Source organism: Buteo buteo, chromosome 16 (assembly GCF_964188355.1).
Source record: "Buteo buteo chromosome 16, bButBut1.hap1.1, whole genome shotgun sequence".
Classification (NCBI taxonomy): domain Eukaryota; kingdom Metazoa; phylum Chordata; class Aves; order Accipitriformes; family Accipitridae; genus Buteo; species Buteo buteo.
In genome coordinates this window covers 20,310,840-20,327,229 of record NC_134186.1, presented here as the reverse complement: position 1 = coordinate 20,327,229, position 16,390 = coordinate 20,310,840, and the positions used below count along the sequence as shown (strand labels likewise).

Below are 16,390 nucleotides of genomic sequence, written 5' to 3'. Positions count from 1 at the left end.
AGGAGAGATGCGTGATGAATTCTGACATCTCAGCGCATCCTGACACAGAGCCACTGGCGGGACGTGCCACCACACATTGCTGCGCTTCTGCCCTGTGGCACTTCGGTTCCTCCGGAGCCACGCAATTGGGTTTCTATTGAAAGCCCCACTTAGCTTTCAGCTCAGATGTTTTTTCAGCATACTGGGCAGCCTTTTGCTTCGCTTTCCTTTTTTTCCCCCCTCAAAGGCAACAAATCAAAGGGCCGTCTCGTACTATTAATTCCACTTACTGATATTTCCCCTCCACAGGAAAGAGGTAAACACATTTCTGATGAGCTATTCGGGCAATAAAAGCTCTGTTTCTTCACACGAGAGCTGGGTATCAAGAGTTCACTGGTGCTTTAACCCCACGGCTCCTGCTAGCCACAGGAACCGAGCTGAGGCTCGGAGAGCCCGCCGTGCAGCCGGCCCTTTCGGCCAGGTCCGGGTGCGACGTCGTGGCTCACACAGTCGTGCTGATTAGGATTAAACACAGCGTTTTCCACACAACCTGCCTGTAGTGCCTCTCAAATGAAGTTGCATTTCCCTAAGGGAAATCTGCATCTGTTTGGTTTAATTTTTTCAATAGTTTGCTTGTTGGGCTACATATTAAGGCCACTTAAGAATGCAGCTTCAAAGTGGTTTCAGTGAAACATGTCTGTTTGTCAAATTAAGACCTCCTCTGTCAACACTGGTGTAACCTGGGGGAATTAAAGATCCAAAGAGGAAAAAGAAATTTTGATGTTCATCTGTCTTAAGGAGTTTTAATGTATTTTCTCTCCATGACACATAACCTCCACTGATAAAACGTTCCAATCCCCACTTTGAGAAATTGCCGTATGTTTTAGATCAAGATCATACGATGAATCTTAAATACAGTCCAACTGAGGAAATTTCTTTCTCTTTCCAAGTCAAGATTACCTTGTGTGTTAATGAAGGCTTGGATTCAAATTCGTCATCGGAGGAAGAAGTAGAATACTCGATAGCTTGTTTTCTGACAGGTAGGTGTTCACATCCTAAATGCAGAAACAAAACAGTCAGTGAAGCAAAAAAGACTGTTCTTTAACTTACACAGACACGTTGCACCTGCCCTGAGTTCTAATCAGCAGCACCTAGAGCAATTTGGAAATTTGGCTGACAGCATTAGTTAAATTTTTGATCCCTGTCAAAAACTCTGTCTGGGTATATTTGAGTTTTTTCCGGTATTACATACAAATAAATTAATTCCTTGAGCACCCTGCATGTAGCTTGCTGTTCTGAACGCACTCAACATTCATTAAAATGTATATCTGAAGTTAGCCATATTACTCAAATGATCATATAAGGCTCACTATACAGTGTAATTGAATGCAAAAAGACTGAGCCAGCTCTTAAACAAATTACCCTTATGTGGCTTGTAGCATCTGGCACCCATTTTTACTACATGACATCTGCTCAGTGTAAAATAGTTGGCGTCAGAATGTCTGGTCATATAAAAAAATCACAAATGTAATCAGAAGCAAATGGACTAAGAGAACAAGGCTTTATCACACAGCCTCATGCAACATAAATATTTCATTAATTATGTCTAAACAAACGTCACTTATTTTTCTGCTTTAGGAATATTATCACATCATTGAACTGTTGATTAGAATGCCATAATAAGTCAGGAAAATCCATACATCATAACAATGCACTCCATAAGGAAAACGCAAAGGCTGCCTTTGGAAGAAGCATGCTTTCAGAATTAGAAATTAAATTACATTTAATTGCAGCAATTTTATCATGCCTGTTTTTCCAGCATCTTGTTTCAGCTGGGTGTAAATATTTGAATTTCTTCTTAATTTGTCCAATTCATAGCTTCATTCTCTTTATTTCAGAAAATAAAATTGCTTTTGGAACATCTGTCTCTATGCTTCAACCTGCTACAGGGTTAATGATTAACAGCTGGGCAGCATCTTGGAAATGTACATTATTTAAAGCTAACAGTGCCATTTTTCTTCGTATCCGTGAGGTAGCGGTTGGCTTTCTGTGTGCAAGTTGTATTCAGATTAAAATCACTTCCCATTCTCCCAGCGTAAATGTTTCTTCTTTGCCTTGTCGGGGATCCCAGTCCCGATGTAGGACTTCTGTCTCAAGCCCTGATTTAAAAATCAGGATCCCTGAAACCTGCCCATCCCAGGCGGTAAAGCAATGAAAGCAAATGCAAGCGATTTGAGGCAGAAATTCTGATTTTTGTCGGCGGTCTCAATTTTAGAAGCACCCCGTCCTTGCGTCAATGAAGCCGCAAGCTCAGAGGGTCCAGTGGAGCCGACAGGTCCTTGGGTGCAAGAGCCCTGCCAGCAACGCCCGGGACTCTCCGCTCCCCCGGGTGATTCCCCTGCCCAGAATTGCCCACGCCTGCCGACCCCCACCTCCCCGCCGCACGGCGCTTGGAGCAGGGACGCAGCTCCTGCTTGCTGGCCTGCCGGGGACGCTCCGACAGCTCGGGATCGCTGGGGTCCCGCCAGCGGCACGCACTGCCCCGCGCTCTGCGGACCAGAGCGCGAATCCACCCACCCACCCACCCACGCCGCGGCCCCCAGCGGGGACGGTCAGCCGTAAGGCCCTTCCTAGTGCGCGAGGTGGAGGAAGGCATGGGGGTATCACAGTTACTATTCCTTTCGAGGAGTAAACTCGCCTGTGTGGCTTTTCCTCTTGCAACCAAAAGTTTGCGGTAACCACCCTGCGGGTCAGGCTGCCGGTGAAATCAATTCCATAATATGCAAGCGGGAAACCCAACAGCCCAGCAGGCCTGGAAACACAAGCAATTACACGCTCCCTTTCTTCTCCCAGCTGTGGGAATAAGTGACTGCTTCCCCGTGTCCTCCTCTTTGATTGATATCAATAATTTAAAAAGCGTTACAAGGTCTAGAGGAAAAGCAGCCTGCCGTAACACAAGGGCACCTGCCTCCTCCTCGGGGGGGTGACTCGGGAGCCGTTTGCTTTTCTGGGACAGAGAGAGGGTCAATGACTTCCCCAAGGACTTCTAAGAGCCATCTCCTGAGCGCTAGGAAGCTGATGTCTGCGCGTGGAATAGATTCATGGCATCTACGATGCCTATCTGCTATGGAGAGCCGGGTATTTGCACCTTGCTCTGCAGAGAAAAGCCATTTACAAGTGCTGCGACACAGCTCAGCCTTTGAAGAGATGCGGTACCCAAAGCCCTGTGAGACAACAGCCACGACTGCCATCAGCAATGTCCTTCATTGCCTCCACCCGAGAAGCCTACAGGACAAAGGACCACGTGAAACCACCCAGCGATGAGGCATCTGATGGATCTACCTGCGCGCACCGACAGTTACGGTCTCTGTCACATTTATTGCATATACATTTCACAGCACTGATGTTCTCTGCTAACATGATATGAATAAATGAAGCATGGGCTGCTCCAAGGAGGTGCCCGGAAACACACAGCGGAGTGTGACAGAACTGGGATGAGAATACAGGGTTTTGGCTCCCAGATGTGTGGTCCTGCCACATTTCAGGGATACAGAAACAGTGGGACAGTGCATTTCTCTCGACATTAAAAGGGCAGCCACTCAGTGCTCTGCTCAGCCATTTTTCTTTGGCTGTTTCCTTGGGCGAGAGATCAGAAATATGCTCTAAAATGTACACCAGATGCAAATTTCAGCTTCGAGACAACTGTAACAAGCATAGTAAGAAATTACCTCACTGAATGAACTTCTTTTATGCAGAGCTAAGAAAAATACCACAATTTTTTTTATTTTTGAAGAAAAACAAACAAACAAACAAACAAACCCCCAACCACAACAAAATAAAAAAAACCCACCACTTTTCTGTATTACAGCATCTATGTGTTCTGCTATAGACAACTGAGCATTAATCCTTCCCATCTCTAGAGGGGTGGGATAGGCAGAATTTAGCCACCAGCTGTGAGGATTTGGACAAGGAGTTCACACATTAAAATGTTCAACTTACGGACTTTTACACTTACTGGGTCATTTAAATCTGAATCTTAGAACTGCAATAGTAAAGTTAGATAATAATAATTTGTCTACTCCAAATATGACAAGCCTTAAAGCTCCATAGCTACAGAAGAGATCTCAAAAACATACATTTTTTTCCAAATATTAACTCAACTTTTCTAGCCTTGGGCTTTCTCTCTCCAGCCATCTCATTCCTTCAAAATGGGAGTTATTTATTACTTATTTCTTAAGTACTCCAGCATCTCCGTAACTTCCAAATTAGCATATGTTATTCTAGAGCTTTTCCTCCCCAGCTAACATGACTTTGGATCACTAGGAACTGTCAGCCATAGATTTAGTTCTTAATTATAAAGGGGAAAGGAACAAATATTTCTGAAATCTTTATTAATCTATTCTTGATTTTTACCTCACAGTAGCTGCTAGGAGTTTGGTCAAGAGCCCTTTCCAGCATACCTGATTTACGGCTGTCAAATCACAGGAAACTGAGTATTAATTATTATTGTTATTAATCTGACAGTGTCACGGAATACTCTTCAAAGTACAAAGTTGGAGGAAACCTCCAATTCTTGATATTGGGACTTGGTATCCTCATACGTGTATGTCATAAGAAAAATTACATCCATAAAATTAAAATTCCTTCCTACGGCCAGTTTGTTACAGCTTGGTAATCCAAGGGTGAGTCTCAAAGACCCTTTGCTTTGGCCTAAGCGTGCTGCCATTGAATGCCATCAGTGGTAAACCCTTGCTGTATTCTGAGGGATCAACTGAACCAAAGTCCAGTGCTTTTGAGAAGCCCTCCCTTAACGTATAAGTCTAAGGTACTGGTTTTCCCAGGAAACTTGAGGTCCCCTGAACAAAGAGGGAGGTGTCCTATGAAGAGGTGAAGAAGGTGATACCTTCTGTGGGACATGGGAGCACTGCTGATTGTCCTGGAGATGTACAGGGAAATCCACCACTGCTGTCACTCTGCATGTCACAGCTCACCTCCCTTTCCCGGGGTGTTTTTGTGTCACAGTAATGACTGTAGTCTAAATACACAGAAAGTCTTGGAGCAGGAACTGTTTTTATAACATGTTATATATTAATCTGTTGGCTTCCTCTGTAAATGTCCAAGATCGCATATTTTTATAAGGTCATTGGAGTTAATCATGACCGCTTTAAGTACTTCAGTGTTTTACAAAAGAGAGAGGCAAAGTCACACACATCTCTTGGGGCACTGGTGTCCCAAACCAGATGGGAATTGGCACAAGGTAGGAGATGAAGAGAAAGGCCAGTAGAAATCAAGAGTGGGCTTGGCTATTTGGCTTCACATCTCTGCTTCTCCACGGGTTTCTCATGTGGCATGTAATGCCATCTTGCAGTGCCTCAGTTCCCCTTCTAAAATACTAAATCACCAAAATGACAGTGACAATTCAGCTGCCAAGAATATTGCAAACACACACGCTTTCAGCAGTACAAAGATGCAGTAATGGGAACCATGTATGGACCCAAAATATTTGCAAGTAATCCCTTTTCAATCTAAAAGTGCACAAAACCAGCAGACTTCATAACACATCTAATTTTCTCATTGGCTGAATTTGTAGCTCTGCTTAATGGTGCAAGCCATTTAAACAACACACAGTCACAAACTGAGCTGTAACAACGCTCACCTCATCTAAGGGACGATTCTAAGGATGTTATCAGGCAATTCCTACTCTGTCAGGGACAGAAATATTCCTCCCACATCTCCATCACTATCAAGAGGCAACTCCTGAGTCCCAAACATCTGCCAATAACCAACCACCTTCATGGGCTGGTCTCCAAAAGGTCTGTCCATAAGCCAAAAGCAACCTAAACCCTGGATCCACTACTGCGTCTCATTACAAACACTCTGCTGACTGCAACTCTCTCATACAACCTGGCTTAGCATTTTCTTTTACTGTTGTTTTTCTGTGTTACTAATGATTTTTAGTATTTATAACTATCATAGCACTTTGGCATTTTTTTTAATTTCAAAAGGGCAAGTAGGCTTAGGAGAGATCAGTTAGACATCTCATTGACCGATTTTATTGATCAAGTTTTGGGTTTCTTTTCTTTTTAAACTGCAGGTTGGAACCCAAAGGAGGAATCAAAGGACAAAAGCCTCAAAGATATTTGTGCAGCAAATAAAAAATCTGGAATTGCACCTAGAAACTCCAGTGTGGCTATCTGGGGACATTTGTATATTCTACAGGCAAATTCAGATAGGATTTTTTTTTTTTTTTAGACCAATCTCTCACTGAAATGAGTGCATGAACCCCCATTCCTTCAGTAAGATTTGTCCTAGGTCCTACACAGGTAGTCTGTGCAGCCAGATCTCTGCACAGCCCAAATTTCCAGGTGGCTCTGAGGAACAGCTCTTACAGAACAGAGAGAAAGTGTTAGCCAGAAAGTCTTTAGACCAGGTCTGGATATCAGGAACTGGAATGACCTGTATGGAAGGTGTAACTGCAGGCATAAGTTTGAGTGACAGGCAATCTCCTGCTGAGTAATTAAGATCTCTGTTTCCTCATGCTGAGCTTCAGCTGGCAGCTGAACACTTGGCAGGAGATGACAGAAGGACAGAATATAGTTTTAGTTTGGACAGACACCTGGGTCTGAAACGCAGAAGTCATCAGCATAGGAAAGACATCTGGACATGTATTTGCAGGTGAAGTAACTAAGATAAGCTGTAGGGAAAGATGAGCGATGTAACACAGAAGTAGTTGCGTAGGGTGAGACAGAAGGTCCTTCTGGTCTGTCTCCAGCAGTGGATATCTAAAGGAACACTACGGGCACTGGGTAGTCACACGAGACTCCTCCTTTTAACACTCGCCCAGCCTCCAAGCATTTTTTACTTCAGGAGCTTTCTAAATTGGAAGAGGTTCTAAGCATTTGGTTAATTCTCAGTGGATTTCTCTTCAATGAGCTTGCCCACTCTCATCTCAAGCCCATGGACTTTTATCACCCAGCTCATTCTTTGGCTCCACAAGCAAAACAGCCCACTGAGGCAGAAAACACCAGCGTAATAGACCAACCATACTTGCACAGGACAAGTCTGCCTGGCCTCAAATAGGATAGAAAAGCCCTACTGCAAAGAGCCAAGAGGAGTATGAGAAAGAGCCTCATTAAACTGATTTCTGCAAGGTGCTGGGAGTATTTTTTTTTCTTTACAGAAAAGAAACTTTCTGTGATTCATCGTAAATTTCAAGAGAGAAGAATAATGATATGTAACATGGGCTAAAGCTCATCATCACGTCTGAAGTTTGCCAAGCCCGGGCCTCAGACAAGTGCCAATACAAGACAGAAATGCCATTCCAGAGAGCCAAGCAGGACTTGGCTCTTCATCAGTTTGATTTACTCTAATATGAACGTTTGAAAAAGTTCAGGGAGCTGCAATGTTGAAACGTTGAAGACGACAGATTATTGGGCAAATGGCTAGATCAAAGCTGCGTTTTTTTCTTCTGAACAGACTTTGCAATGTCTACATTCAATAATTATAATAAATTAATAATTCCTCTTCTGGCTTGCACAGCAGAGGAATGCAACACATATTAAACCAGCATGGTTTTCAAAATACTTAAAAGAAAGTATAGTATTATTCAAACCTGACATGAACTTTTCCCATTTTAGCAGGAACACAATGTATTAATTATTGTAATACATCTAGTTAAGAGCAAGTCAGCTTGGCTTAGTTGATGGGTGATGATTAGGTATAGGCTCAGTAAAAGCCTCCTGTTGGAGACCACAGCATGACAAGCGTGAACACTAGCAACTCCCTGTGGCTTCAGTGCAGTCCTTGGCATCCTCTGGCTCAATGGGGATGTCTGATTTTGCAAGTTGTTAGATAAAGGATGCTCCAAGAATCTGATCCAAAAGTTCAGGAATGAGAGCGGGAGTTATTCTGTCGATTCAACGAGCATCAGATCAAGTCTCCTATATACTGTATATCTTCCTCACAGTATGCAGTACTTCTGAAGCAGAAAGGATACAAAAAGGATCTGGCAGCTCACTGGGAAGATTCCAGTGACTTCACATTTTACATGCAGATTGTTATTTTAATAGTGCAGCATAGGGGCAATTTTGGGGTTACCGTTTGGGTTGCAATTTAATAAGGTAAGAAACAAAAGGTATGTCAATAAAATTCAATAGGTTATTTAGTTAAATAACTGTGACTTTCTGCAGTGGGCTAGTGGAAAGACGGATCAGAGAAAGACAGGTGGGTGCAGCTCTCATACCTCATATTTCATACCTGGAACAGTGCTGCACTTAATTCCTTCTGAGCCTATGCTCAGATTACTCAGATTGCTCTTTGTCTGACGTCAATATTTCTTAGGCTCATCTGCAATTTTAATACTAACCTTGTTCTTGCAAGCAAACATGAAAATTGATGCCTTTTAATCACTGCCCAGATAGCCTCACAAATAGGTCAGAGTAGGTCAATAAGGTGCTATCTCCTCTCAAATAAAAGACAAGGGGATATTAATGACACCGCAAAGCTCCCCAAAGTATGTCTAGAGTTCGGTCACTACAACAGCAGAGAGAGCTGAAGAGACACCTGCTGAGAAAGCACATACACAAAGCAAAGCTTCTTGCTATTGCAACCATATTTCTTCAGTCTCTGAGCTCCTCATGGAAAGGGTAGCAAATGTACTTCACGCTGCACTGGAGTTCGTGGGGCTCATCCTTCGGCCTGCCCACTGTACTCCCCTTTCCACAACACGCTCGGTGTCACAGCAGCAGCTGCTCTGCACAGCATCCCACTCTGCCTCCGTCTTCCTTCCACCTCACCACATACGTTTTCCTGACCCAAACACATTTGAACAGCAGCGAGCAGCAGACCAAACTTGGGCCCAGCGAGCTGCGCTCTGCTTGCAAATCCTCTCTGCTCCTTTAAACCAGCAGAAACTCCTAAGCCTTAACTAAAAAAATCTATTTATTAAGACTTTCTATGTAGAAAGTAACTATAAGTGAAATGTAACATACAACAATGTGTTTGCGTGATCAGACATGGGTCTTTTAAATGTTAAGTGCTATTACATCATCATCATCATTTAAGAATAATAAAAATAATTCCACTCAGGTCCTCACCTGTGGAAGGATAACATAGCCTGTCCTCTGGAGAACGGTCCTTCATGAAAGGCAGAGATGACACAAAGGAATTCCTTTCTCTGTCATGAACTTTACTTCTCAGTCTATCGAAGAACAACCCAAGACTACCCTTCTGTGCAGAGTCATCCAGATTGTCCTTGGAGGTGTTCTTGGGCTCTGGAGATGAAAGAAGGAGGTACTTTTCATTACAAATAAACATGTCATCCATGGGAGCCCCTGGAGGAGTCTCTTTAAAGGTAAACTTTTCTAGGAGTCCTGGGACATCCTCCATCCTAGTGGAAGATGATTTCTGAGGTATACTGGTTGTCTTGGAAGGGCTGGCGTGAGAACTGTAGACGGGGAAGGATGCCTCCTTGCTTAGAGATCTGTCTTCAGAGCCGACAGAAAAATTAAATGGATTTGAGAAAGGGCTCCCATTTCCTAAATATTGTCCTGCCCACTCCCCTACTTTAAGCTGCTGTGGCTGAGGGTTATTTGTTCTGTTATTGTTACTGTTCCTTTGGCTTAGGGAATAGGCAGGAGTACTGGGGAAGCTGAAGAAAGTTTGTTCTGAAGAGGCTTTGACTTTGCTGTCCAAGTCCTGCTTTAGTCCTTCTGGAGATGAGGTTAGAGGCTCCAAAATGGACCTTTTGATAGCATTGGCTATGAGCCTCAGTGGAGATTTTGGCTGGCCAGCTGCGTGCTCCCTGGCAACTGCATCTGGACTCCTCAGAGCATCTTTTTTATCAACTGGCAAAGCTGGTGGAGCATCATCTGCAAATAAGAGAGGCACAGGACAAACAGACAGTTTGACCACATCTTTTTTCCAGTCAGCATCCTTCTCCTCACAGGTCCACAGCACTCCTTTGTTTCGATACCCTGGTCTGGTTCCACCTAAGTCCGTCCTGTTTGAATCACACAAGTGTCGCTGTTGAGTACAAAGCACCAGCCTCTTTTTTGCCTCCTTCAATTCTTGCTCAAGCTTTTCTTCTGGGTGCCTTGTATTTTTGCCATCTTTCTCTTTCAAATCCAGAGATGACAGCACTTTTGTCTTCCTACTAAAATCTTCTGGTTCAGAGGTATATTTCTGGGGTTTTTCCTTCCAGCCCTGGGCTCTGTGTGTCCCCACGTCACTATCTGCGTCTTCAGGATGGGAAAAATCAGCAGCCAGTGTCCCATTCCCAGGAGGGGTCCATGGAGAACCTCTGGTGCTGCTCTGAAAAGGACAATGGGGCACATAGAGATGGATGTCTTCAGGCATCTCTCTGGCTTTTTCTTTTCTTTGAAATACTGGGCTGTGGGGTTTGAAATGTCCTCTTGTAACTTCTGGTGGTTTCTTGTAAGAAGCCAGCTGTGAAGTGCATGAAAAAAAGATTATATTAGGGGTAGAAAAATACAGTTTACTGTATCTTTTATTTCATGTAATATTTTAATCAATTTTAATCTTAATGTAATACTAATAAACATAATATTTAATTTATAGACATCTACATATGTAGATGATAATACAATAAGAAGAAAACCTTTTCTCCCTAAAGGGCTAATATTCCTCTAGGAGTGGAGATCTAATACTACTGGAAATTTTAGTAGTCTAAAAATAATGTTATTCCTGCTAAGAATCTGTCATATCTTTATGAATTGCCTACAATGTTTTCCCTAGAAAGAAACAGCCCTATCTACAGGAAAATAAACAAGAGCAGATCTGCTCTATTCTCCCGTGTGCGTTCCAGTTGCATCACCTTAGATGAAGCACAAGAGACCATCATTCATTCTCTCTAACTGTCTTTATAATGTTGCATGCTTATATAGTGCAGGTAGGAATGAATGAAGTGAACCAGAAAAGACTGTAAAATGCAAGACGGTAGTTTTAAACAATTCAATTAGTTCTCTCTCATGATTATTTTTACTTTGGTGAAGATTTAAATTCATTACTCTAGCCACAGAATTCTGCTGGAGATAGTAACAAGGATAAATGCCCACATTATCTAGCCAGCAGACCAAAACTAGAGGGTTTTTTTCCTTCTTAAAAGGGAGGCATTTCATCCTCAATGCTATGTGATAACGGATGGTGCGAAGGTTCAATTCCTGTTTCCACTTATGTGCCAGATTCCCGAATTCACACGGGTGAAGCCATTAATCTGACTTCTCATTTCCCAGGAGCACCAGAAGAAAGGCAATAATGATTGCTCCCTGTTTCACAGTTGTATTTGAGGACTAAAATTAATATTGGCCAGGATCTCAGATAGAAAAACACGAGAAACACCAATAAACAAACACACACCCTCTTAAGCCTCTCTCTTTAGAGTAAGAAAAAGGCCAGTAAGCACTGCTTACAGAGTGGGAGCTGCACGGAGCCACCTCTCCTGGTGCGTGGCGTGGCCAGGCAGCATTGTGCAGCTCTGCTCCCCTGGGACGTTCCCTTCCTGGCCCTATTGTCCTGGGCCGGATTTCAACTGCCACCGTGGACGTGGAAGACTCGATTTTTTGCTAAACGCAGACCCTGAGGCCAAGCAATTTTAATCATGTTTAACCCAAGGATGAGGACAACAGGCTGGGACATGGGGGACATGGGCTGGTCCCTGTTCCTCCTGGCTCTGAGTGCTGGGGACGTGCTGCCCTTTGCTCGGGACGGTCAGTCACGACTCCTGCTGCAGTGCTACACTTAGGGCAGGCCCACCCTTCCTCAGCCTTAAAAAAAAAAGAAATAAATAAAAAAATACAATGGAAATCCTAGGTCCTGAAGGAAGCTGAAGAGGGTCCTGAGCTGTGGGAAGTGTGGAGCCAAGGGCCTGCTGCAAATTAAGAAAAGAAGTCTTCTGCCCAGCGGATATAAGGAGTAAACATTAGGCACAGGCACACCTATGTCTAAGGGCCATAATGGCCTGAAATCCCCAGTCTCCTGTGCCAGGTTTCCTATGGCTGGCACTATGTGAGCCCTTACCTCAACTCCCAGATTTGCTCTCCAAGGCCGGTGCTGGCACTTGCCCTTTGCCCAGTGATGCACAGCGACCAAGTGGCATTTAAGCTACTCAGACGTGATACGATACCCTCTCCCCCCACCGCTGGTGGCCCGTGGCCTTGCCCAACATGCCACGCATTTCCATCCAGCCCCGTGAGCACACGGACAGACCGACAGCCAGCGCGGGAGCACCAGCGGACAGAGGCTTGAAGGATTTCCTCTCCTTTGGGCAGAAACCGTGGCACAAAGGAAATCCCCGTGGCAGCTAAACCTCCCGCCACGAGGGAAGGGCAGCGTGGGGGTGCCGACGTGTTGACTGAGGCAACAGAGTAGTGCCTAACTCTCAGTGCAGTCGAGGTCTGAGTCCCACGGCAAATGTGACTTAGCCGCACGATTTTGGAACGGTTATATCAATCAGAGCGTCAAAGCCTCTTCCCTCCCTACAGCACAGGCATAACCCCAACTGTAGTGGTTACTGTGAGGACCGAAACCATTTGAAAGAGCAGAGGATGCTCAGACAGCCTGCTGACAGCAGACAGGCCCCAGCAGTAGTTACGCTCGTTTTGCTCTGCCCAGTTCTCCTTCGTACCTGTGCTTGGGACTGATCCTCTCCAGGACCGCTTTGACAGCCGGCTGAGCTGTCCTTCCAGTGTAGCCCAGGTTTCTTGCTGGACAGTAGAGGGAAACCTGCCAAAGGCACAAATTTTACCATCACATTTGTATTGTTTTTGTCTTAAATAAAGTTTGCAAGTAAAGAATGAGAGTAGAAAGTTAAACAATCATCTGGATACATTTGTACCTCAAGAGCTGACCTACAGAAATGAAGCTATGGCCTCACTCACATGTGTGTGCATGTTGTGCCAAACACATGTTGACATTTTCAGCGGCAGACCTGAACTGCTTCCACTTTTCAGCTGGATGTAGTGAAGCAGCTTTTGAGTTCCAGGAAACTTTTGGGAAAACCAGCCCTCTTCAGAGGGCTTCCAGGCCTTAAAAGCAGAGGCAGTCAAAACAACCAGTGACTTTTGAAGCTTTGGGTAGTTCCGAGGAATGAAGAAAATGGGTGACTTCTGAGAGGGCTGTCCATCAGAATGGGAAAGAAATGGGAAATGCAACCACCTGCAGGCAGTAAGGGCGCAAATAGTCCTGCGTTCTCCCAAGCCAGGCCAACGGGCAGTGTGCTGGGGGCTCTCCTAGGATCAGGCAACATAAAAAATTGCTAAAGGCCTTGAACCAAAACTAGCACAGACAGACTTAGACCTGCTGGAAGAAAAAGTAGGGAGGTAACTTGCACCTGAAGGGAGTCAGGAGAACTCTCTAACATTTGTGCCTGTGGGAATTTTACATAATAAATAATCTTTGGACAGAACAAAAGTATCCCTGAGCCAAGATATTACCATGTCGAGCTATGACATGACAAGTAAATTTATAGCTGAATTATTAAATCCCAAACCCAATTATTAGTTCTGAAACTCACAAAGGTTCCCAAAGCAAACTTTGTTCGTCTACACAGGGATTAAAAGCTGCATAAGGACAAAAGCAACACACCAGAGAGAGAAGACAGTTCCTGCACATGGGCTTCAGAAAAGGCAAGCCAGGGAGAGAGGCCAACTTTCCTCTCATGCCTCACCTATTCGTTCCCAATCTTGATGCAATTTGTTATATTCAGTCAAGAACGGAGGGAAATGATGCGCTGGCATTCGTTAAGGAACTCCTGCAGGGACTAGCAACCAGGGGCTGACCTTCACATTCTGTAACGTGAATTGAGCCATGGGAAAACATGGAAATCCAGAATTAGGATAAAAAAAATCTCACTATCACCTGTATAAGTGAGCCAGGGGGGTTTAGCCTGATCCACTGAAGCCCTAAGCCTCCTGACACAGACAAATGTCACGGCTCAGCACACCGCAGGGAAATGCAACCACTGCAGCAGCGACAGCCGATGAGAGGATAAAACCCACAGCCCAGGGGTCTGCAGGGTAACGGCACATGCCCGTGGGGAGAACTACTTCCCACTAAGCTCTCATGGGCGTGCATTGGCTTAGAAGGACAGGGCCTGCACATGTGAGAACATTACTTCACGCAAAGCCACAGCTCGCCGTCTTTCACAGAGATAATGGATTTGTTCCCACCAAGACATTGAACCCGTATTTGCAGCTTCACATTCAAGACAGGGTTTTAAAAAAACCAAAGTTCCCTAGGGCAATATCATGATCTGCTTGGCCCAAAAGCTACTCCAAGTGACCAAGATAAATTAAGAGCGTGGCATTCCCTGTGGCTGTGCAGCAGGGATTAAAGATTCTGAAAGGTAATATCCTGCTCTGAGCTTTTCAGCCAATATAACCATGACACTGATTTCCTTTCCTTGGCTGCGTACCTTGTGCTGTTTATGAAACATATGTGTTTTGGGAAATAAGTCTGAAGAGGAGACAGATTTTTCTTTCATGTGACTGATGATCATATGAATTCTTGTAACGAAATATTAAGTGGATTAAATATAGAAACTAAGACTTACAGTGTTCCTCCGGAGAGTAAAAAATGCCTTCATTCTGTTCCCAGTATACACTGAATGTGCTTTACACCTCGTTTTAACAGCATACTTGAGGTTCAGGCAAACTCATACAGCGCATTGCTTCCCTCTCAAAGGCTTTTAGCTCCCTCTAGAGCCCTTCGGAAGCACACGGAAGATTTTAGTAAAATGAGGGGAAAACTAATTGGCAAACGATTAAGTAATATACTTCCTAAGAACAAGCTGAAAATGAGTCAAAATTGAGAGTGACCTCCAGTCTTCTCTTCTTTCCTCTCTCACAATCTTTCTTTTTCCCCCCTCAAACCTGGAATAAGCATCATTTCTTGTTTGATTTTTTAAAAACTGAGATGAATTAAGGCAAGATTTTAAACCCAAGCCTTCGGTGAAGCCAACCTCTGATGTATAAGCCAATCCCCAAATGCTGTTCAGTGCTCAGAGACAGCCCTGAGGCTGACACAGCTGCCACGAGACTTTCCGAGGACACCCAGCTCTGCCTCCCCATCCCAGGCACGGGACAGCATTCCCCCGGGTGGGACATCTCGTGCGGCTGCTCCAGAGAGACCTCTCAGAGCACGGCAAGTCCCCACGCCTCAGAAGTGCGGTGAATCCCAGGGAATGCAGCCCCATCACGGCCACAGCTGCCTCTCCGGGGACAGCCCATCACAGGGGATGGTTTGCTGAAGTTGAGCTTGGTGGGAGCATCTTCTCAGGACCATGAAATAGCCCTGTGCGTCCTCTGCTGAGATTTACTGAGTTATCCCCGATGTGTGGGACCACGGGGTCCGTAGTGACAGGGCTCCTGTGTACCTGCAGGCATCTGACTCGGAGGCGAGGCCGGTGCCTGGAAGGAGAGATGCAGCTTGTCTCCTCTTCTGAGATATAAAAATTCACTCCACGGGGGGTACTTGCAAATAATCTTGAAGCTTGCTTGTGCGTTCAAACCAAACAAGCTGAGACACCTCTGCTTGAATGTTGGTCCCATAACAGACACAGGGATCCCTACTTGTTTCGGGAGCAGAGCCCTCAACTTCTCTGAAGGCAACCGGGGCTCTGAGCGGCTGCAGAAATCCCCCTCGCTGCAGAGGGCAGCTGAGGGCAGGGTTAAAGAGTGGCTGTCACCACCATTCCCCAAAACCTGCAGTCTACATGCCCAGAAACCGTGGCACTCGGTCACGTGCCCAAATCCCTTCTTTCCGCTGCTGCACATTCATGTTTTATACGTAAGGCTGCCAACACCCCAGTCTAACGGATACAACTACATTTCTAACCAAGTTTTGAGAGGGTTTGGGGTGCTGGTAAGCTCACCCAGCTCCCCTCCTGGTATGATCAACCCTGGCAGGTACCTGCGAGTCCCGAGTGGGAACTGGGCAGGCACCGTGTATGCTTGCAGAGGAGCTGTGCCAAGGTGGGTGGGCAACCCTGTTAGGAGCAGCAGAGGTGCGATCGAGGATTGCTGGCTTATTTTGGGACCGCAGCCCAGGAGGAAGATTACCCAGACACAGCCTCAGCTGCAAGGGGCGATCGCGCTGTGTTTCAAAAGCGAATTGAGCACAGACCCAATCGCTATCCGAATCACTGCATTCCTCTGCGATTCCTGTGGGCAGAGATGGATCAGCCCAAACCTACCAAAACTGCTAGAGGACAAGAACTAGTAACGCTTATTTTCACCAGCACACATCTTGGGATGACTGTTAGTACTCTTCTCCCTTCCAGTAACCCAGAAACATCACCTGCTTTTTTTCTGACAAAAAAAGAGGTAATAGAGAACCTGCACATGGGCATAAATAGGCACCTTCAGGAGCATTTCTAATAAAATGTCAGATCCAG

The 16,390-nt window shown here is 45.0% G+C and overlaps 1 protein-coding gene across 1 annotated transcript in view; it reads right to left on the bottom strand.

The window, feature by feature from the left end:
• MICAL2 (microtubule associated monooxygenase, calponin and LIM domain containing 2) overlaps nt 1-16,390 on the bottom strand; it is a 134,365-nt gene that overhangs the window by 13,133 nt on the left and 104,842 nt on the right. Inside the window, exons 29-31 of the mRNA XM_075048119.1 lie at nt 12,623-12,720; nt 9,075-10,425; nt 940-1,034 (exon numbers count right to left, since the gene is read on the bottom strand). Of these exons, the coding sequence (XP_074904220.1) occupies nt 940-1,034; nt 9,075-10,425; nt 12,623-12,720 (1,544 nt within the window). The remainder of the gene's footprint in view (nt 1-939; nt 1,035-9,074; nt 10,426-12,622; nt 12,721-16,390) is intronic.